This window comes from Branchiostoma lanceolatum, chromosome 2 (assembly GCF_035083965.1).
Source record: "Branchiostoma lanceolatum isolate klBraLanc5 chromosome 2, klBraLanc5.hap2, whole genome shotgun sequence".
In the NCBI taxonomy this organism is placed as follows: Eukaryota; Metazoa; Chordata; class Leptocardii; order Amphioxiformes; family Branchiostomatidae; genus Branchiostoma; species Branchiostoma lanceolatum.
In genome coordinates this window covers 39,570,242-39,591,296 of record NC_089723.1, presented here as the reverse complement: position 1 = coordinate 39,591,296, position 21,055 = coordinate 39,570,242, and the positions used below count along the sequence as shown (strand labels likewise).

At 41.5% G+C, this 21,055-nt stretch overlaps 3 protein-coding genes across 7 annotated transcripts; all 3 read right to left on the bottom strand.

Annotated features, from left to right (window-relative positions):
* Positions 1 to 1,039: 1,039 nt before the first annotated feature.
* LOC136429012 (uveal autoantigen with coiled-coil domains and ankyrin repeats protein-like) lies at positions 1,040 to 11,065 on the bottom strand. Of its 4 annotated transcripts, none has more exons than XM_066418895.1 (12): positions 11,016 to 11,065; positions 10,237 to 10,335; positions 9,521 to 9,596; positions 9,008 to 9,141; positions 7,886 to 8,608; positions 7,508 to 7,603; positions 5,832 to 6,701; positions 5,243 to 5,395; positions 4,127 to 4,417; positions 2,271 to 2,384; positions 1,787 to 1,852; positions 1,040 to 1,384 (listed from the first exon to the last, which is right to left on the bottom strand). In XM_066418895.1, the coding sequence occupies exons 1-12, from the start codon at positions 11,052 to 11,054 to the stop codon at positions 1,307 to 1,309; spliced, it is 2,739 nt and encodes a 912-aa protein (XP_066274992.1). In that variant the 5' UTR covers positions 11,055 to 11,065; the 3' UTR covers positions 1,040 to 1,306. The 4 variants fall into 4 exon arrangements, with proteins under 4 accessions (XP_066274992.1, XP_066274990.1, XP_066274991.1 ...); XM_066418893.1 differs by lacking the exon at positions 11,016 to 11,065 and adding an exon at positions 10,937 to 10,984; XM_066418894.1 differs by lacking the exon at positions 11,016 to 11,065 and adding an exon at positions 10,858 to 10,905.
* Positions 11,066 to 12,614: 1,549 nt separating this feature from the next.
* LOC136426792 (ankyrin repeat domain-containing protein 24-like) lies at positions 12,615 to 13,814 on the bottom strand. 2 transcript variants are annotated; one of them, XM_066415515.1, is made up of 2 exons: positions 13,627 to 13,814; positions 12,615 to 12,939 (listed from the first exon to the last, which is right to left on the bottom strand). In XM_066415515.1, exons 1-2 carry the CDS (start codon positions 13,805 to 13,807, stop codon positions 12,767 to 12,769), a joined length of 354 nt encoding a protein of 117 aa, XP_066271612.1. In that variant the 5' UTR covers positions 13,808 to 13,814; the 3' UTR covers positions 12,615 to 12,766. The 2 variants fall into 2 exon arrangements, with proteins under 2 accessions (XP_066271612.1, XP_066271613.1); XM_066415516.1 differs by lacking the exon at positions 12,615 to 12,939 and adding an exon at positions 12,965 to 13,054.
* Positions 13,815 to 15,325: 1,511 nt separating this feature from the next.
* LOC136426791 (ankycorbin-like) lies at positions 15,326 to 19,901 on the bottom strand. Its single transcript, XM_066415514.1, has 7 exons — positions 19,692 to 19,901; positions 17,821 to 17,948; positions 17,202 to 17,290; positions 16,510 to 16,574; positions 16,270 to 16,327; positions 15,850 to 15,920; positions 15,326 to 15,439 (listed from the first exon to the last, which is right to left on the bottom strand). The coding sequence occupies exons 1-7, from the start codon at positions 19,725 to 19,727 to the stop codon at positions 15,326 to 15,328; spliced, it is 561 nt and encodes a 186-aa protein (XP_066271611.1). The 5' UTR covers positions 19,728 to 19,901.
* Between the last annotated feature and the right edge of the window lie 1,154 nt (positions 19,902 to 21,055).

The window sequence follows — 21,055 nt, the reverse complement described above, 5'->3', positions numbered from 1 at the left end:
TGCTTAGCTATAACTATCTATATGTACGTTGCAATCTTGAAATAAAGTGTTTATGTCAAAGAAAAAAAAAAACTTGCACAGGGCTGGAAATACTGGGTGTAAGTGAAATTTTAGGCCACACCAATTTGATATCTTGGTTAACAGATCTTTTGTGTAAATCTCTAGCATGAGGACATCATTAAAACAGAAAGCTGGGGTGGAAACAGGCACCTGACCCTGTTCACTCCCTGAAACTGTGTGCACCAAATTTAAAGTACAAACTTTCCTCTGAGATTCTGTTTTCATGCTGATTTTCCAATCTAGCATTTTTTTTAAAATTCTGTTAACCAAGAAATCAAATGAGTGTGGCCTTATGAGTTATGTACCAAAATTAAAGCTATGCACCAAACTATTGACTGTGGGTGCACTGGTGCAGGGTTACGTACATTAAGATTCTATAGTACTCTAATATACAGCATATTCTTCTGTTTATGTGTCATAAAAAAAATCAAAACCTCTGTTGAATTATTTGTGTTAAATTTTGAAGTAAGCTCTAGAATGTCAGATTCAGGCTGTAATGTTTGTGATCATGTTTGGCTGACATTCTACTTTACTTCAAGTTGTACACCCAGATTTTTCTGGGCATCTGAATTTTAGGTCACCTGTTCCCAGAAATGATTTTTGAGCCCTGAATATACAATCTTATGATACACCCTGATAGCTAAGAAGTCTCCAAGGCACATGATTACAGGGGCTTATGTAACGTGCAGTCTGATCGATGCTGTTAAATGAGCCACAATGCCTGCGAGTCTGTGATCAATGGGGCAGGTAATGTGGCATTCTATCATAAAAGTGGTCCATAAAATGGTCATACAGCTCCTAACAGGAAATAAAAATGTAAATCTTATTGTGATCTAGCTTTATAGGAAGCTGGTGGATTGAATGTAGGGAAGGGAGGTGCAGTGATCTCAAAACTGACTACAAAAAAAATAAATCATGCAAATACCTTCTCATAAAATGCCTTTAAATTTATGGCATTATTCAATAGAGGAGTTCACACTTCTGTGGACTACAAAAACTGCCTGCGTCACTACGGGTGATAACATCATTTCCGCCAGCATTTAAGCTCATTCGATGTGTCTGAATATTTGCGATTTCAGGTATATTGTGGCCTTCGAGCGCTTTGAAATGTTGGTGGAATAATAAATTGGTTGAACTGTGATGCAAGCAGTATTTGTAGTCCATGGATGTGTGAACTCTTCTACCTACTCACTGTCTTAATATAATTATAACATCTTTAAGAAGGCATAACTGTTTCTTTCTTACATCAACAGTAGTCTTCTGCCGACCCCCGGACTTGAAGGATCTGCTTCAGGGCAGTCTCCACCTCTAAGTCCATGGTGCCCTGTAAAAGATATGATAAGTTCACATGAGATAAGCAGAAAAAACATTTTACACCTTAGCACTGAGGCTTTTAAACATTATTTATTCCTCAAATCTAGACAGAGTTTGAGTTTAAACAACAGATGATTGCTAAGGCATCTGGCAATATCAAAGTGATCAAAAGTGCTAGATATTAACAAACTAGATGTAGATATCATAAACATACTGTAAACCTACACTCTAAACACAGAAGAAATTAATTTCTTCTCTAAATTCCTTTAGTCACAACTTAGACTTGAAAAAAAAGAAAAACATATTTTGAGGTCCAAACAATCCAATGTTCCTGTTTCCATCTATCTCTCTCATTTTTCTTGTGATTGTTTAGTAGATAATAGTTGAAAAAAAAAACTTAAAGAACCCAGACCTGTATAGAGCTGAGCAGGTGTGTGCGGTAGGTGCTGATCTGTTCCTTGTGTCTCCTGTTGGCTTCCTGAAATAACATGCAATCATGTCAATCATAGATGGCAAACTTTACCCCCTTACCCATGCTGCTTTGCAACCCTTGCAGGTCCACAGACAAAAATAGCAGCACTGAATTGTGATTATGTGTTATAAAAAGAAAATAATGCAGCATTGTGTACATGTACATTCAAATCATGGGAAAATACACACAATGACACATTATGTTTTCAGATACACACACACGCACACATACACACACACCATGCACACACAGACACACAGACATACACACACATACACACAGACACATGCAAACACATATACACATGATACACACACACACACATGGAAATATGTACATAGTCAGTCACTCACAGATTAACACAGACACAAGACAATTTCAATATTCATATAAGTCATACTGAGGACATCTTTCAGTAACTCACCGCATGTTGTAGTTGTAGCCTGGAAACCTGGCTCCTGAGGGCCTCCACCTGTTTCTTCACCTTCCCATCTGCTGCAGACTGGGCTATCAGGGACTCCTGCTTCTCCAGTCTTGTCTGAAAGGAAAGCAACGTGGTCTTATCAACCAAACTCTTCTACTAAAGTTGATGGTCAAGTCAAACAGCTAGCAATCTACATGTAGATGGACAGTTTTTTCTGTCAATGTTGCAAACAGTGCACAGAACCTTATTGAAGTCAGAAGTAGATAGGCCAAATATACTACACCACTGACCACTGTTTGTTATGCATTTACTCTCACCATGGCTTCATTTTGTCGTAGGAGGGAAATGGAGTTTTCTGGCAGTTGAAACAGTTCTGTTAAGCCCCCGTCACAAATCAACAATTTAGCTCGGCCGACTTGTCGGCGAGCTCCAAATGGCGATTTTCGGGCGAAGTACGACCGACGTCCTGTCGATTCTACGGGCTTCGGGCGAATTTTCGGAGCTCGGCCGACGTTCGCGTGCCACTGGAAGCTGCGCTTAAATTCAGCGAGGCCTCGGCGACGATTTTTGAACTCGCACAGCTTGTCAACAGTTTGCCCGTAGCTCGCCCGAGCAACGCCCAGCGCTCGGCCAATATTCGGGCGGGCATCCGAGGATTTTAGACCCAATTTTTGGTCCGTCGGAGGTCGCCCGAACTCTTCGGCCTCGTGCGAGCCTCGCACGGGCCTTGTACAATAATCGGACGACCGTCGTCAGTGTTCCGGCCGACTCATGAAAAGTAAGGCGTGCTTCGGGCGAGGGTTGTGCAGGTGTTGATGGGAGCTTGGACGGGCCTCGACCGAACTACTTGTTTATAGATAAAAGGAAAGGGCAGTTTGGTTTATAACATAAGATGATAAATGATACTGTAATATTAACTAATACTAATATCAACTTGTCAAAGAATGCTGCCAAATTTTTCGAATGAAAGACAATTCAATGCAAAGTTAAATTTTCATTCAAAAAGTTATTATAAATAAAATGTTGACACCGAAGACAATGCTTCTTGTTTCTTTTTTGGTATGGGTTTGGATGTTTCAATTTGTATATTAATGAACTGGGGCTTGACTTTTGAGGTTTGACTTCACTTCCTGAGTTTTTTCTCCACAAAATGACTAGTTGAAAGTCCACTGAGTCATTATAGATCTATGTTTGTCTGCCGAGGCACGCCCAGGCGTCGGCAGGGCGTCGATAGGCTTATCAACGGTCGGTCGAAGCTCGGACGGCGTTCGCCCGAGCTTCGGTCGATTTCTATCCGGTGAAAATGTTTGGATCGGGGTTAAACGACTGATCTGTTGACTTTAAATTTGTGGCTCCTGCGCTTGTATTTTGATTGGTCTATAACAAAATTCCTGTTGATGTTATTACTTTCAGTTTGCCCACCTACTTCACTCGTGCCCTACAGATTTGCCACAACTCAGAAAGTAAAGTTGGTCCAAATTTGAGATTGTTACCAGGCCATTTGATTCTGACTTCGTCCGTGTCCAAGAGATGGTACCGTCTTATGTGGGATTTATGATAATTAGTGTTCGACGGACGTCGCCCGAGCTCCGTTCAATTTGTGACGGGGCAGGTTTTCAGCGAAAAATACGGTCAACGCTCGGGCGAATTTGAAATTCGGCGAGCTTCCGGCGATCTACAAAATCAGCCGATGCTCGCATGAATTGTGACCCCGGCTTAAGTAGCACAATACATGACTTGTAATATATTGGAAAAGTATAATTATTCATGGCATTATGACTTCACAGTGGAGAGGTCTTTCCAAAAACAGTGAAAATAAAACCACTGCAAAAGTTTCAAAATGTACAGTAGCTTACCTGCTGTTCCCTGTTGATCTCCTCCAGCCTGGCTAGTTTTGACTTAAACTCCTCCAATTTTCCTGCTATCTTCTCATCTTCCGCCGCCCTGTTCGAGATGTCCGCTTCCTTCTGCCGCAACCTGTCCTGAAGTCCCTGGTTCTCCTGCTCCAGAGACTGCACCTGGCTCTTCAATCTGTCCTGAACTTGTTGCCTTTCAGTGAGCTCTTGTTGTCTTTCTTTTTCTAGAGACTGCACTTGGTTCCTTAACTTGTCCTGAGTTTCTTGCCTCTCCTTTTCCAGCATCTGTACCTGTTTATGCCAAAAATAGTTACTCAAGCAACTGGCTAAAATTTGGAAAGAGTCAGATGTTTCAGACAGCATCCGCTATCTTTTGTCAGTGACTAAGGATAGATCTGGCAGAACCAGGTTTTATACCAAAAATTACCAAATAGATTGTTAATGAATAAATGTTAATGAAGTGAAGACAAGGTTATATGATATGAATCAATTAGCTTCTGTTGTTTTAGGAGCTAATGTTGGGGGTAGTACGTTACCCAAGTGCATAGACCTCCTTTCCTGTTGAGGGCGGGATTGTACATTCTCTCATATATTGCTTCTCTAACTCCCCGTTCGAACCAATGGCTTTTGCATTCTAGGATATCTGTGGATTCTAGATTGAATACACCTTTCTCACACGGCGGACATGATAGAATGAAGACGAGGCCAATGAGGCAAAGAAGCAAAAATAATGTACAGATTTAGTTTTCCTCCTAAATCACTTTAAGTTTTAAAATATGATATCCAAGTATCAATATTACAACTAATGTAATGTACAAAAAAGATGCAGCAATTTAGAGCTTCGTTGACCGATCCCAGAGTCTCCGCCCTCCTCTGTCAGAACGTAGAAATGCAAAATAAAAACATAGAAATGCAAATATTTGACGGTCATGCAGCCACTTCCTCATTGGTCGATTCTCTAATTATCAGGTAATCATTGGCTAAACTGGTAATTGTGATTGACAGTTCACCTTCACCTAGTCCCATATGGTTGACAGTTAGGATCGGTCTAATGTTTGCCACAAGGGCCTCATTTTCATTCTATCATGGCCGCCGCGTGAGAAAGGTCTATTGTACCTGGCCCTTGAGTGACTTCAGCTGGTTGGACTCTGTCTCCTCCCCGATGATCCTGAGCGCTCGCTCCCTCTCCAGCTCCTGAACCCGCGTGCCCAGCTGGGTGTTGATGTCCCGAGCTTCCTTCATCCTCCCCTCTTGGCTGCTCAGATTCTCCTGTATTGCATTTGGGGTGTTGGACAAAATATCAAAGTTGTTGTTACTAGCCATTTACCATTTGGTTTATCTGAAAGAGCTCAGTGAAAGAGACAAAATGATTTTTGTTTGCAGTAAATTGGATGTCTCGACATAAGCAAGCAAGTAAGCAAGCAAGCAAGCAAGCAAATTGGATGTTGTATGGCTGAGAAATTGGCAATTCAAGTTTAAATTTGGGGACATTGATTTGCCAGATTCCGCAAATTTGTCGTTTCTTCATCCAAGAACAGATCTTTGCAAAATTAATCACAATTCACCTTTGTGAGGCTTTATTGTGAATATTTTTTCCCAGGGTTAGCCCTTGACAATAGCTATCTGCTAGTTGGGCAACCTTAGTTGTACATGTAACCATGTGTTCAAGCCAAACCAAATTGAATGGGAACAAAACATAACTCACCTGAAGGTCCTTATTCTGCTGCTGCAAAGTGTTAATCTGGTCCCGCAGAGACTGCATTTGCACAGATTCCCTCTTCTCCGCTTCTCCAACTTTTGTCATCTTCTCCTCTTGTAGCTCTTTTATTCTGTCGTTCAGCTGAGCTGTGACGTCTTTTGCTTCCTCTAACTCTACCTTCAAGTCGAGGTTTTCCCCTTCTACTGACTCGATCTTATCTTTTAGGGACTGCGTTTGGATGGCTTCTTTTTCCACAAACGTTGCTTTCAGTGAATTCTCCTCTTCGAGGTCCCTCAGTTTTTCCTTAGACTGCATGTTCTCTGATTTCAACCCCTGGATTTCGTCTTTCAGCCTGTCGATCTCTTCCAACTGTTGGTTTTCGTCTGCTTTCCTCATGGAGGCTTCCTCCTGGAGCAACTTTAGCTGCTTTTCTAGTTTATTTTTATCCTGCTTTGTCGTTTCTAACTCAAAACTGAGTGTCTCCAACTCCAACAGATGGTTCTCCTCCTCGGCTACTTTGTCGGCCGAGTCTTTCTCCCGATCCTTCAACTGGTCTTTAAGCTGTAAGCTTTCCTCTGTCAACTTCTTCACCCGTGACTCCAGCGACTTGACCTCCTGTTTCATGCCTTTGACTGCATTTTCCTGCTCGGCGTGTTTAGAAGCTGCGGCGTCTGTTTCTGTCTTGAGTTGTTCCTTCAGCAGCGTGACTTCCTCTTGTGAGTTGTTGGCGTCCCGTTGAAGCGACTTCACCTCTTGTTTGAGTTCTCTGTTCTCTTTCTCCTTCTCTCGAAGCAGCTCTTTGGTGATTTTGACGGTTTCTACGTGCTCCTCGTTGAACTCTTGTAACTGTGTGATCTTACTGTTCAGCTCTTTCACCTGGAAGGCATTTGATAAAACTGATTCTTACTATATCCAAACAATGCCGATTATGTTATCACCGAGGAAAACAAGTCATTCACATGATTACACTATGAAACAGGAACAAGACAGATCTTGCTAGTCTAAGAAAAGTTCACCAGAATAACAGACCAACCTAGAAAGCCAATGACAACATATATACCATACGTAAGGGAACTGTTGGTCCAAGAATACCAAAAATAATCTTATGATAACATCTAACAGGTAACATCTAATGATATTTTGTCTGACATCAATGAAATATGTCCAGAAGGCTGAGTTTGAGCTTTTTATGAATAAACAAAGGTTCAAACAAACAAACAAACAAGCAAACAAACAATCAATGCAGCCAATGCCTGATACTTACTTACTAAGTGAACTCCTACTATTTCTCCCAATCGTAATTCTACTGCGTGCAGGAGGGCGCGAAAAGTCTTCACGCTTTGGGCAGGCTTACGAATGTACCAGTCCTCTAGCTCAGAACTGATTCTTACATGATTGTAGTCTATATTGTAGATGGACAATGTGACGGCTTGTGGTCAAAGGTACATCGTAAAACAGTTTTCAAACATCTACAGGAGTCGTAAATCATGACATACCGGTACTGGTGCAATACATGTGATAACTTGACTTTGGGGTATATTTAGCATATAAGGCTTTTGAGCCTTATACATGTATGTAGCTTTGCTATCCTCTAACATCCTGTACTTGAGGTTTACCTAAGTTGAAGAAGGGGACCAGAGATCGCATCATTCGAAGCTTAAACAGCAGCAGAGGAAACTTACCTGTTGGGAATTCTTGTCAGCCAGGACTTTACTTGGGGATACCTGGTCTTCTAACTTCCTGGTCAATGAAGCATTGTCATCTTCCAACTTCTTCACCTACAAAGCAGCAGAAGATATTTACTTAAAAGAGAAAACAACTGAAATAAGGTAAAACATTGAGCTTTACCATGCTTACTTTACTTTAGTTCAATACCCAGTGTGAACCAGAATCAATGAGGTGTCATACAGTACACAAAGCTTAAAGTTCTAAAGTTAAACTTTACGAAACAACGTACTGCAATACTAATCCTAATCATTATTGCAAGCTGATAAATGCTCAGCACACAATAAAATGTCTTCACTGATCATGATGAACATAAACAACAAATAAGACCTCACCATTGTGTTGGCTTCCTTGCACTGCCTCTCTGTCTCCTCCACCTTCTTAGACAAGAAGTCCACCTCCGAGTCGTTGGCCTCCTTAAGCTCCTCAAACTCCTCAAGACTCACCATGAACGTCTTCAACTCTTCCACATCTTCCTTAGGGACCATCTCTGTCTTAAGTTTCTCCAGTTCTTCTCGTGGCACCATGTCTGCCTTGAGTTTCTCATACTGCACAAGGGGGACTGTTTCTGACTGGAGTTTCTCGTAATCTGCTCTCGGCACCGTTTCTTCTCTTAGCTTGTCGTACAGTTCGAGTGGGACGGTTTCTGCATCGTCTTTACTGCTCTGTGAGAGGGAGATGAGCTCAGATTTCATCCTCTCAAACTCTGACTTAGGAACTGTGTCAGCTTGGAGTTTCTCATATTCAACAAGAGAGACGGTTTCTGCTTTCAATTTGTTGTATTCTTCCAGAGAAATCATTTCCGTCTTGAGTCTGTCGTATTCTTCCCTTGGGACAGAATCTTCCTGTAGTTGCCTGAAGTCTTCCATTGAAACAGAGCTGCTCTTGAGTTTGTTGAACTCTGAGAGAGGAACGGTCTCGGACTTGAGTTTGTCGAAGTCTGATCGAGGCACGCTGTTCTCTTTTAGTCTTTCATACTCCAACAAAGGCACTGACTCTGGAAACCCGTTTTCCTTGACAAGGGGAGCTTTGGTTGGGGACTTGCCATCCTCCACATGCTGGAGGGATACAGGGTTAAGATAGGTAAGAAAATGCAGAAATAAATCAATTAGTCAATCTTCATTTGATATGTATATTAAGTATAACTGATATGTTGACTTTGATTGACAAAAATGTCTTAATTGAGTTCCTTATAAAAGTATAGATGTTAGCTATAAACTTTCAATCTTAGGTCAAAGAATACCTGTCCTCAGGTACTCAAATAGAAAAATACATATAATGTAGACTTTCTAAAATTTATCATTGCTCATCACATTTCACAATTTACAGAACTTTGTACATAATTCTTTGTACTTCTTATCTTCAATGTGTCACTCCTGTCCATGATTTGGTCACAGTTTGAGAGTGACAATTTCCCTACCTACACAGCTGAGTAAGTTCTTTTGTCCCAGCCTTACCTCCAGTTGTTCCTTGAGCCTGTCGTTCTCCAGCCTGAGTGAGACCACCTGACTACGCAGCAAGGCCACCAGCTGGGGGTCCTCACCGCCGGCTGGCTTCTGCTTACTGGAACTGGTGCCTGTTTTTTCTGTTCCTGCAGAACCATGATAGGAAATGAGATTCGCATGTCACAAACAATCGTTATCATCAATGGCAGACTGTAGTTTACTTTCCCCTGGAAAAGTTGATGATTCAGTGAATTCTTTATTGCACAGGTTTGATGATTTTCACCCGCTGATGTTCAACTTAGATCCAGACCCAACCCAGAAGCATCCTAGAGGACGTCTAAGAGGAAGGTGGAAGGACCAAGTCTACCACATACTCATAGAGATAGAAGCCAGCAGAGATACATGTAACTGGAGCTCCTGTATATACCAAAAGTAGAACATCCTGGAGAGAGATGTCTACAGCCGCCATGCATCAGTATGATGTGTGCAGGCAATTGATTAATTGATTGATCAATCATCACTTACCAGGAAGGTCAAACAGGTCATCATCATCGCTGTCTCCCCAGGAGTCACTGTCCTTGTCATCATCATCATCCTCCGGCTGGAGGGGGGGGGGGGGGCATTGTTATGTCAGCTTCGAAATCAGCAATGGGGATATGGCAAAGGACGTGATAATAAAGTTCTTTACACACAAAGGACGTGATAATAAAGTTCTTTACACACAACCAGTACATAATCACCTGCTAACATTTTGGTGGTACGGACTTGTAATATTTTGGTCCCAAATGAGACTGAGTTTATATCCTCCTCATCACGGTTCATGACTGGTGTTAATTTTCTTGTTGCATTCTTCAAACTACAGCAGTGACACCTATAGCTACCAGCAGTGCGAGGTAGAACCAGTCAGTACTGCCCTGAGGAAGGTGACAGTCACCAAAACATCAGGTGGTTATTTACTGGTTGTTTACAAAGAAGTTTGTTATCCAGTATTTTACCAACCTGATGAGACTATTCACAAATGACAAAACTTTAAAACATATGAAAAATAACATACGTAACATTGTATAAACTGTAATAGAAAAGTTGAAGTAACTGTACATCTTTCATACAACAGAGCGTCTTAGGTGAAATAGCTTTAAGTGACATGTACATGTGCATGTATGACTGTCATAGCTTCCCTTCTTGCAGTACACAGCTTAGCTGCAAGAGGGAGCTGCAGCACTATGGGGAGACTAACAGACCTGGTAGGTTGAGAGTTGTGCCTTCAGAAGTTTGATTTCTTCTTCCATCTCCATCCGTTTCTTCTTCTCATCTTCAAACTTTTCTTCAGCGTCAGAATTCTACATCAAGAGCAATAAAATACACATTGAATTTCACAAAAATAAATTGCAATGGGGAGAGCATTATGAACTCACTAACACACAAGAAGAGAAGACACAACAATACTCACTGTCTCCCCAAACACAAAGGTGCTTACTGGTATTATACTAATTTATTAAGTTTTAAATTTAGCTATAAAGAACTAGCTACTGCAGAGAAAGGGTTACTGGCAACAGGGTTTAATTCTGTTACTTAAAGTATCTACATGTATACATCAGGAAACCTAGTACATATTGCCCCATGCATGTATATGGATGTTTATTGATTTAATGGGACTTTAATCATGTAATCAATCATGTATCTTTGTTATATTTTGCCTGACCCTTAGCCTTTTCCCTAATATGATCTCAATGTAAAGTTTCTCATTAATAAACAAAGATTCAAACAAACAAACTGTACCTGTTGTTGCTCCATCTCCTCCTGAAGCCTGTGCAGCATGTCCGTGGCCTCCTGCTTATTTATTTATTTGTTTGTTTATTTACCTGTTGCTGTTCCATCTCGTCCTGAAGCCTGTGTAGCATGTCTGTGGCCTCCTGTTTATTTGTTTGTTTATTTATTTACCTGCTGTTGTTCCATCTCGTCCTGGAGCCTGTGCAACATGTCCGTGGCCTCCTGTTTATTTGTTTGTTTATTTATTTACCTGCTGTTGTTCCATCTCGTCCTGAAGCCTGTGTAGCATGTCCGTGGCCTCCTGTTTATTTGTTTGTTTATTTATTTACCTGCTGTTGTTCCATCTCGTCCTGGAGCCTGTGCAACATGTCCGTGGCCTCCTGTTTATTTGTTTGTTCATTTATTTACCTGCTGTTGTTCCATCTCGTCCTGAAGCCTGTGTAGCATGTCCGTGGCCTCCTGTTTATTTGTTTGTTTATTTATTTACCTGCTGTTGTTCCATCTCGTCCTGGAGCCTGTGTAACATATCCGTGGCCTCCTGCTGAGCAGCTCTCAGCTTGTTCACCTCCTCGTTCAGCATCTCATTCTCCTCCTCCAACTCCTGGAAGGACAATGGCAAGGAGTGAAGACATTTCAAGGATTTCATGGCGATCATAGTTTAGTGCATGATTGGAGGATTTGTCATAATTGACTGAAAAACACTGAAGAACAGCAAATTTTCTGGCCTGGAGTCTGTCTTATTAGCTTTAGTCCCATTCCAAGAGTGGCAACTATTGGAAGCTAAAAAGACAAGACTCCAGGCTACAAATTTCCATTTTGGTTGAGTACAAGAACTTTTCTATCAATTGATTTACAAACATGATGAAACTATTCACTAATGTTTGACTGCCGTACCTGTAGGAGTGAGTCCCGGCTGCCCCTGTCCGTCACAGCGGAGGCTGAGTTGGTCATGGTGTGCTGGGAGGACTGCCCGCTGTCTACTGATACCACCTACAGTACACACACATGAACACACATGAACACACATGAACACACATGAACACACATGAACACACATGAACACACATGTACACACATGAACACACATGAACACACATCACAGCGGAGGCAGAGTTGGTCATGGTGTGCTGAGAGGACTGCCCGCTGTCCACGGATACTACCTGTGGGACACACACATGAACAATGGCTTACATTCTTACCAAATTATACTAACACTCCTGTCAGTCAATCTAGTGCATACTAGGACAAAAATACAGTTCAAAGTTCAAACAACAGTTCAAATGTTCAAGAATCAGTTCAATGTTCAAAAAACAGTATGATATTGATTTCAATAAAGTAATTATTTTTGGCGTATCTTACTACCTGGATGTCTAACTTTCATCAACGTATTGATTTCAATGTTTATTCTAAGGGTTTGTTTGGTCGATTTGATTAATCAATATTCCCATGTCACAGCAGGAAAATCAATCGACAAGTCTAGGAGCTTTAAAGGACATTATTACCAGTGACAAACTCATTGTTCTCTTGATCATCAAGCGATCAAGAGATCAGCCGATGTTCGCAAGCCCCAGAGTCCTGACAAATGTGATGGGGTACATTTTCAGTTGAAAAATACTCTGGAGTCTCTGGGTAGTTTTAAATTTGGTGGCCTTCTGGCAATCAACGAATATGACCAAAGCTCAAAGTTTAAACATGGGTTTAAACTCGAGCTCAGGAAAGTCTCTATATAGATCATTTGGTAGCAGCCTCACGGTTGAGTTCCTGTTTCCACTTAGTTAATAACTGAGAGACTCTGGTTCAAGTCCGGGGAAGCTAAGGACATCTCGGTTGCGGCTGCAACCATCTTATGGAAGGGACGTAAAACGGGGGTCCCATGTTTGAGGAGGTGCCTCCAGCACGTTAAAAGAGGAGCAGCTAGCAACCCCTCCCTATAAAATATACCCTGCTACAGAAACAGTAGAGAAACTTGCTGCCCTATGTCACAGTATGTGTCACTAGGCACTACAAGGGAAAAGAGAACGAACAAAGAACTGAAGGGACGGGCAAACTCACCTCTTGTTTTAAAGGTGATGTGGAGGCCCTCCGTGGGCTGGAGGGACGAGACTCGTCCGACGCATCAAAGTCAGCGACGTAGTCCACCTCTCCTGGGGCTACTGGGGTCTCCTCCTCTCCATCTGTAAACAACAACAACAACATCCATCGGTAAACATCACAACAACATGTTACAGACATCGAAGGCAGCGACGTAGTCCACCTCTCCTGGGGCTACTGAGGTCTCCTCCTCTCCATCTGTAAACAACAACAACAACATCCATCGGTAAACATCACAACAACATGTTACAGACATCAAAGGCAGTGACATAGTCCACCTCTCCTGGGGCTACTGAGGTCTCCTCCTCTTCATCTGTAAACAACAACAACAACATCCATCGGTAAACATCACAACAACATGTTACAGACATCAAAGGCAGTGACATAGTCCACCTCTCCTGGGGCTACTGAGGTCTCCTCCTCTTCATCTGTAAACAACAACATTCATACATACTTTAGTTAAAACAGAGTTGTAATGCCAAGAATTAATGCATCAAATTTTGTGACCATGTTTATACGGTCACGCAATCCAGTTGTTTGGTCTTTGAATTCTGAGGAAGCCTGCGAGTTGGATAGTCAAAATTTTGATTATGCTATTCTTTTGCAACATGCAGTCATATAATGTAATATGTACAATGTTGAAAATAACAGGTACATACAAAAATACAGTCATGATAATTTTGTTCAAGCAGCAGACAGTTTGCAAATTGTTGTAGCATGACCAAGTTCTCTTAGATAAAGATTGCAAGAAGTATGTGTGTTACTGTTACCATCTATGTCCCAGGTCGCCGTGGAAGGCGCCATCTCCAGTACAGAGATGAGCCCGGTGTGCCCGGCCGACTTGGCGTAGTCCGTCGCGGTCTGCCCGAGCACGTCCTGCGGGTCGACCTTTGCCCCCTTCCGCACCAGCAGCTCCACCACGTCTGTGTTCCCGCGCTCACACGCCTGCATCAAGGCAGTACTGGAAGGGGGGACAACACAACAGTTATTACTTACATCCTTGAATAGTTTCATCAGGTTGGTAAATCACTAGATAATTTTTCAGGGGGGACACAACATAGTCATCAGTTCACAAATACGTACTGTCACATATTTCAAAAATATACTCTGAAGCAACAGTTACTGGATAAAATTTTGGAAAATTTAAAAAAGTTTATCCAGTTGCTTGAGTAACTGTTTTTGGCATATCTTATCACCTGGATGTCTAACCTTCATCAACGCACGTACACATATTGTTACCTTTCTCCTAGGAATAACCTTGCCTATACAGTATAACTTTGGGAGGCTCTGCTAACTTGTGTGACCAGCTGTCAGGCCAATCAGAGAATTTCCTAAATGTTTTTTTTTATAAAGCCGACTCTCTGATTGGCTGACAGCTGGTTAGAGGCCATGACAACAAAAATGGAAACCCCAGCCGGTTTAGCAGAGCCTCCCCAAAGTACATTGTACAGGCTACAGGTGAGGCCCTGTGTAGGAAAATGGTTGTTACAGACCTCACCAGGGCTCGAAAATTCAATTCTTGGCAATGGTGCAGTGGTGCACCTAACCTAATATATATATACATGTGCACAGGAAAAAAAATTGGTGTGCACATAACCATGAAATAAAGTAGAGTGTCAGCAAAAGTGCAAGATGAATGTAACAACACATTGAAAACATAAATACAGTATATGTGACAGTGAACACTTGAAGTTAGAAGTTGGAATGGGATCTATGATAAGGAGAAACTGAAGTAAATCCCAAAAATGTGCTCCACAACTGTGCTCAAAGTTTGAAACATGACATTGTGCACAACACAGACTGCACTACCACAACACTGACTTCAGCACAGCCACAACACTGACTTCAGCACAGCCACAACACTGACGCACCACAGCCACATACCTCCTTGTATGTAATCCAAATAGCAGTCTCAGGGAAAAAGAGTAAGAACAAGGCAATCAGAGATGGCACACTTCACCCCCTTACCCATACTGTGACCCTTCCAGTCCCACAGACAATAAACAAACCAAAACCAATACCACTCCCTTTGGGCGAAGTGAAAAGAACAGCAGTGAGACAACATTGTTGCATTGCGAAAATTGGGAATCATTGAGATACACAGACACACCGGCAGACAGACACACAGGCAGACGCACAGGAAGACAGACAGACAGACAGACAGTCAGACACACAGGCAGACAGATGCACAGGCAGACAGACACACAGACAGACAGATGCACAGGCAGACAGACACACATGCAGACAGACATCATCATCAGGTTGTGACAAGTTCACGACTCAGTGTTCATGGTCCTCCTCCATCCCTCCCTATCTGCCATAGACAGACAGATAAGACAAAAACAATACCTTACTCCCTTTGGGATGAAGTAACAAATAACTCAAGAGATATAGCTATTGAAAACACACTTATCCGCCCTGAACGATGGGAGAAACCAAGAAGAAGAAGAGCAGACTTGCTGCAAAGTCTCACCTGTTCGTAACTCCGTCCTGTGCATTCATGTCTGCCCCCTGGTCCACCAGAAGCTTCACCATGTTCACATGTCCCAGACTGGCCGCATGCATCAGGGGAGTCTTACCCTCCTGCATGTAATATCACACAGTAATCAATCAATCAATTAATCTATCAATCAATCAATCAAACATCAGTTCACATGTCCCAGACTGGCCGCATGCATCAGGGGCGTCTTACCCTCCTGCATGTAATAGCACACAGCCATCAATCAATCGATCTATCTTTCAACCAAGCAATCAATCATCAGTTCTGCATGCATCAATGCTGAGGCATAAAAGCTTGAGACATCTCTCTCTAGGATGTTGACAAAGGAGGAAATTAAAAAATGATTAGATCCGAAAGTTGCGAAATTGAAAGTTGAAAATTAGCACAATAGAATTCTACATTCCCAATTGCTAATTTTCAACTTCAATTTCACAAGTTTTAGACGTAATCATTTTTACTAGAATTCAAATGAACAAACAAACAAATGTCTGACCTTGTCCTGAGCATTGATGGGAGCCTGGTACTGTAGCAGCACAAGGGCTGCTGAGATGTGGCCTCCTATAGCTACACATAGGGACAATAAACTACAGGTTATACATCTAGAACAAGGCATTCAGCGACAGAAGACTTCACACAAGTCAGTAAACACAGTCATATAGATACAGATACGTCAAAAACAATGCTGTAATCCACTACTACTTCTTGCATAATCTAAGAGAGTACATTGACAGCAGACACCATTATCTATACATTTATTCAAAACTAAGATATATATGTAGGTCCAAACTTAGCTATAGCTGTTACTGTAATGTATTATGGTAAATTACTTATAAGTAATACATTAGCTTATATATAACTAAGTCTAAGGCTCCAGCTAGTTCTGTTATGACAAAGTTGAAATTGTAAATGTTACCTGCATGGTGCAGAGGGCTCATTCCATCTGTATCCTCACTGGACACTGGAACCTTGTTCTGTACAAGACAGGGAAATGTCTTGAGTTAATTATGAACACCGAGAATCTAGTCTAAGAGATATAAGTAATTATAAAGGAGATGTAACATTACATCTGCTCCATGTGAACCTCTTTCGTCCAAATTAGTTTTTATGTGTGCAGAAAACAGAGAAAATCAAATGGACTGGATGTCTGATATACCTGCAGTAATCGCTCTACACACTCAGCGCTGCCCCCTCTGGCTGCAGAGTGAACTGCAGTCCTCCCTATAAGGAAGAAGAGTATTAGTTTGGCCATTTTAACCTTCTCCCTGCTGCATAAACTAGAATTTGGTGCCAAACAGCTTCCTTAGCAGGCTGAGGATTCAAGAATGAAGAAAACTGAAGCCTCACACATTGCAAGTTATATTCTATTAGTACTAAGTGAACATCTAGTAAGAGAAGAGCTTGTAAGCAAACTCCTGCTCTGGACACCAACTCATGGGCACTCCAGTGTCGGGCAACCCCGACGGACCTACATGGACCAACTTGCTGGGGATGTAGGGGTGAGGTCTGAAGAACTAGACCAACTAATGGCGGACTGTGATGCCTGGAGGGAGAGAGCAGCCTTAGTCCGGGCAAGCCGACCAATATGATGATGATGAGTGAACATCTGGATATACTTTTTAATACACAACACCCAATATGTGACTACACAATTTATCATTGTTTGGAAGACAATTTCATTGGATTGGGGCTTTAATTAAGAAAATCCATCAGTGTTGTACTCAAGGGCACTTCTGATGACAACATACAACAACATAGATTTACACATGTTCATCAAATATTTACAATCTAAAATCATCATTGACAAGATCGTGATTACTTAAGATGACTTTGAAGACAAGAACTGACCGAAGGTGTCTGTCAGCATGACGTCTATCCCATGAGCCACTATGACGTCCAGACACTCCAACTGGCCCTGGGAGGCAGCGAGGTGGAACCTGGGGAGGAAGTACACAGAAGAATGATGTTTGACACTGGGATTATTGTACTTGAGAACTTGGACAACACTATGCAATATCCCTAGCAGGGCTCAATGTTGTGCAATTGGGAAAGACACCTACTTCCTCACTCGACCCAGCTGAAAAATAAGTACCTATAGCTAAGTTTCTCTCTTCGACAACGTAAAGGCAAATGTCCCATATATGAGGAAAGCCACACCTCGAGTACGCTAAAGAACCCACCACACATTGAGAAGAGCTACTAAAGGGGACCATCCCGGTGTGCATCAAAACTCACAGTCCGGTCTTACAGTTAAACAGCTAATGTGCTTACTTTACAGAAACTTATGCATTACCCCTAAACTAAAGGTGGTTTACTAGTCATGCAAAACAAAAAAAAACAATACCTGAAAATGTAGAATGATGTCTGTACACGTTAGATGATCAGAGTCAGATTTTTGTTGGATATTAATAACTTTGTTAACTGTATGATCATCATGTAATTTGATGGTCAGTACTACAGTACTCACACTGACGTCCCCTCTGGTCCCATCTTGGAGGGCGAGGCTTTCTTCCCCAGCTCAGCCAGAAACTTCTCTCCATCCTCCTGTTCCACAGCCTGCCACAGGCGCTCATCGTGCTTACCCCACTCCTGGGGCTGTAAATAAACAAACAAACAAACAAGTCAGCTAAATGCCCTTTTACTCCTCTACATGTACATGTATGGATGCTGCATCATAAATATCTATATCAACATTAATTTTGTTGCCCCATTCTTGCCCAGCCAGGGGTAGTTGACCTATTTTCTTCAGTGTTTAAAATTCTTTAGTTAGAAAAATTCAGTTGCTAACTGTCACAGTGGTAGTAAACTTACAAGAGAAATACAAAAAGACCATCTGTAGTTACGCATCAGTAAAACGTTAATAAAAGCCCTTTTGGACAAGGCACTGCATGATTCAAGAAGTATCATCACGTGTCTGGTCACTGTTTAATTGAAATCTGTGAACTCCAACTGATTGATCATTTGAGATGGGAAAGAAAATCGACTTGGATTTTAATCAATCAGACCATTCTACAACAAATTATACTTCCTTCATAACCAAAAGATCACTGTTACAACTAGGGGAATGAAATGTTACAGCAGTTCATCTAATGTTCAGTTATGTACAGCTCTTTAATTTTCTAACATGAAGATTGAGTTACCTGTCACATTCATGACCTTCAATAATCAATCTGCAAACACTCACTACCGTATCATTACCACTGGCTAAAGCTATCAACGACAGGGCTCGAAATACATTTTTCGGAATAGGTGCACTGGTACACTTACTTATAACCTAGGATTAGTAGGAATTAAGGTTCGCAGAAAGAATTTTGGTGCACAACATAAGATAAAGAGTTCAATGACAACAAAACCTAATGACAAAATTACAGACCTTTAATCTGAAACTCTATAGCTAACTTCAACTTCTCAAAATCTTTAACAAGTTATGTATCAAAGGTTTTATCATTTTTTCTGACACTTCAATGTCCAGATTATACTGTATGATAATGTACAATTATACATTTACATTTTGTAACCCTACACAGACATCGAGCTGCACCGGTGCACCCACAGTCCAAAAATAGGTGCACAGCTCCAATTTGGATTGCCCAAAAGTGCATATTATGCACCCAATTTTCTAGCCCTGCAACTTGAAAGTTAGCACTGTCCTTGCATGTGGACAGTCTCTCACACGTATCTAGGCCAGCTCATCCATAATGCAGAAGGATCACTCCCTCGCGGCTTCACATCTGAATGATGGGATCTCACAGTGGATGTGAAAACTGTAAATAATTTTTGTGGTGGACCATTTTGACGCCGATGTCTGTTCCAATATGACACTCTGCTGGAATCCAATTTACAATACTATATTCATAATAAAACTTGACTACTACACAATTTATTTCTTTGAGTTTAAAATTTAAAAGAATAATTCTGATTATTTTTTACTTCTTGGCCACCCACAATGCATGATTTATTAATGAAGCCTGTCACAATGAAACAGGAGGAAACGGTAACCCTAATTTAGAAGAGAAAAAATACCTTACTAAGTGCTTTTGTCTGGCTTTCCATTTTGTCAGGTTTTCTTTTATGTCCGCAATAGTTTGGCTGGTGGTATAAGGAAAACCTGACAAAATAGTCAGTTTGAAAGCCCAGTAAAAACATCTAAAAAGCTTGAGCCTAAACGTCACAGTAACCTCTGCTTGGAGTGTACATTGTCATTTATTCTAGGACAGTATAAACATATAGGTCAAGGTTGATGACCCTATGATAATCATATTGACATGGTACTCTAAAAATGTGTATATATGCTAAATATACATTATATAAACACATAGACCATTGTTGTATACACACCTCACTTTTCCTGAACTTTGCTCGGAGGCTCTTCATGTTGGGACTGGCACAGCTGGAGCCCTGCTATATGACCACATACACGACGTACTGTCTACCGGCCTCGGGACACGGACAGTTGTATTCACGTACAGTCAGTACTGCCTGCCTCGGGGTACGTGGGCACACGGCCGGTATTGCCTAGGCAACCAGTCTGTTTACCTGTAACAACACAGACAAGATCTTTCATTGTTGTTGGAAATGTCATACACACAACATGGATGTGTAGATATGCTGAGTCTATATAAAAACGAAAAAGAATTCTTGAAAGGAGAAAATGACTTTCAATTTTCTGTTGGAGAGGGGTTGCTTCCTATACATACAGCCCTAATCCCAATTGTCATTCAGCACCAGATCGAAAAGTTTGAAATGTACAAAATTGAAAATAAAAAAATACAGCATTTTTAAAAAAGCATCATTGTGGTAGTCATAATGTTTATGACATATTAGCAGCCAACTTGAATTATAGACTGGAGGAATTATTGTGGGGGGAGAGAAATTGATAAAATGCAGTTGACTCAATCAATATGTTATATATGTTTGAAATCAGCAATAAGAGGTTCCATTGGATGACAAATAAACAGCAAATAACAGACAATTTCAACAGTGGCATTACCGTTTACGGCATATCAAGAAATTACTACTGTTAATACTAACAGGTCCATAAAAATGTCAGCTAAACTGTCAGTTAAACTTTACGACTTGTAGACCATCCAGGTTTATCCTGTACCACTAACCCTAACCCTGTACTAGATCTACAGGGCCTTAAAAAAGCGGTAGCCCTGGATATAGTTGTAGCCTAGCTGTGGATGTGTGTATGTACGATGACCTAACTGCATAAAATTATCGATGTAAATAACTTCCACATGTTACACTTCCGCATATCAACAGACCTTCTTTTGGAGTTCACAAACTTTGCACAAGATGAAACCAAGTTCCAATGACATATGTGCATCATTCAAAAAGGATCTCTGGGGCAAAGAAAAGGCAGGTTTACTGCAAATATTTGAACTAAAAGCAAAAGTGACGATGTTGTTGTTGTCTGCCCACGCTACTATGGACGCTTAGCGTAGTCTGTGCAAATAAAGACCACTTTACCACGAGTTTACCGACACCTGGGTGTCTATAACTTGACCCACCTTGTCTTCAGAGTCCCATAGCTGTCCTGGTAAGCTAAACAAGGTTAGAAAGACGACTTGAACCCCAGAAATGTCCTAACCCTACTCCGGACCTCCTGTTGCTGAGTTCCAAGTTTGTCCGGCCGCCATTTGTACAAGTGTCCCGCCCGGGGCATGACGGGAAGGGGGTCCCAGGGGACGGCTTACCTG

What these genes read in the sequence shown, in the direction of transcription:
- LOC136429012 (XM_066418895.1), bottom strand. Translation starts at nt 11,054, where the DNA reads ATGCTACACAGGCTTCAGGACGAGATGGAACAACAGCAG. An exon ending in GCAAGGAAGCCAACACAATG is followed by an intron (nt 7,604 to 7,885) that starts GTGAGGTCTTAT and finishes GCTGCTTTGTAG; the next exon opens with GTGAAGAAGTTGGAAGATGA. An exon ending in AGATCAACAGGGAACAGCAG is followed by an intron (nt 2,385 to 4,126) that starts GTAAGCTACTGT and finishes CTTTCCTTTCAG; the next exon opens with ACAAGACTGGAGAAGCAGGA.
- LOC136426792 (XM_066415515.1), bottom strand. Translation starts at nt 13,807, where the DNA reads ATGCAGGCGTGTGAGCGCGGGAACACAGACGTGGTGGAGCTGCTGGTG. An exon ending in GGCGACCTGGGACATAGATG is followed by an intron (nt 12,940 to 13,626) that starts GTAACAGTAACA and finishes TGTTGTTTACAG; the next exon opens with ATGGAGAGGAGGAGACCCCA.
- LOC136426791 (XM_066415514.1), bottom strand. Translation starts at nt 19,727, where the DNA reads ATGAAGAGCCTCCGAGCAAAGTTCAGGAAAAGTGAG. An exon ending in CAAAGTTCAGGAAAAGTGAG is followed by an intron (nt 17,949 to 19,691) that starts GTGTGTATACAA and finishes GTTTATTTACAG; the next exon opens with CCCCAGGAGTGGGGTAAGCA. An exon ending in GGACCAGAGGGGACGTCAGT is followed by an intron (nt 17,291 to 17,820) that starts GTGAGTACTGTA and finishes CTTCCTCCCCAG; the next exon opens with GTTCCACCTCGCTGCCTCCC.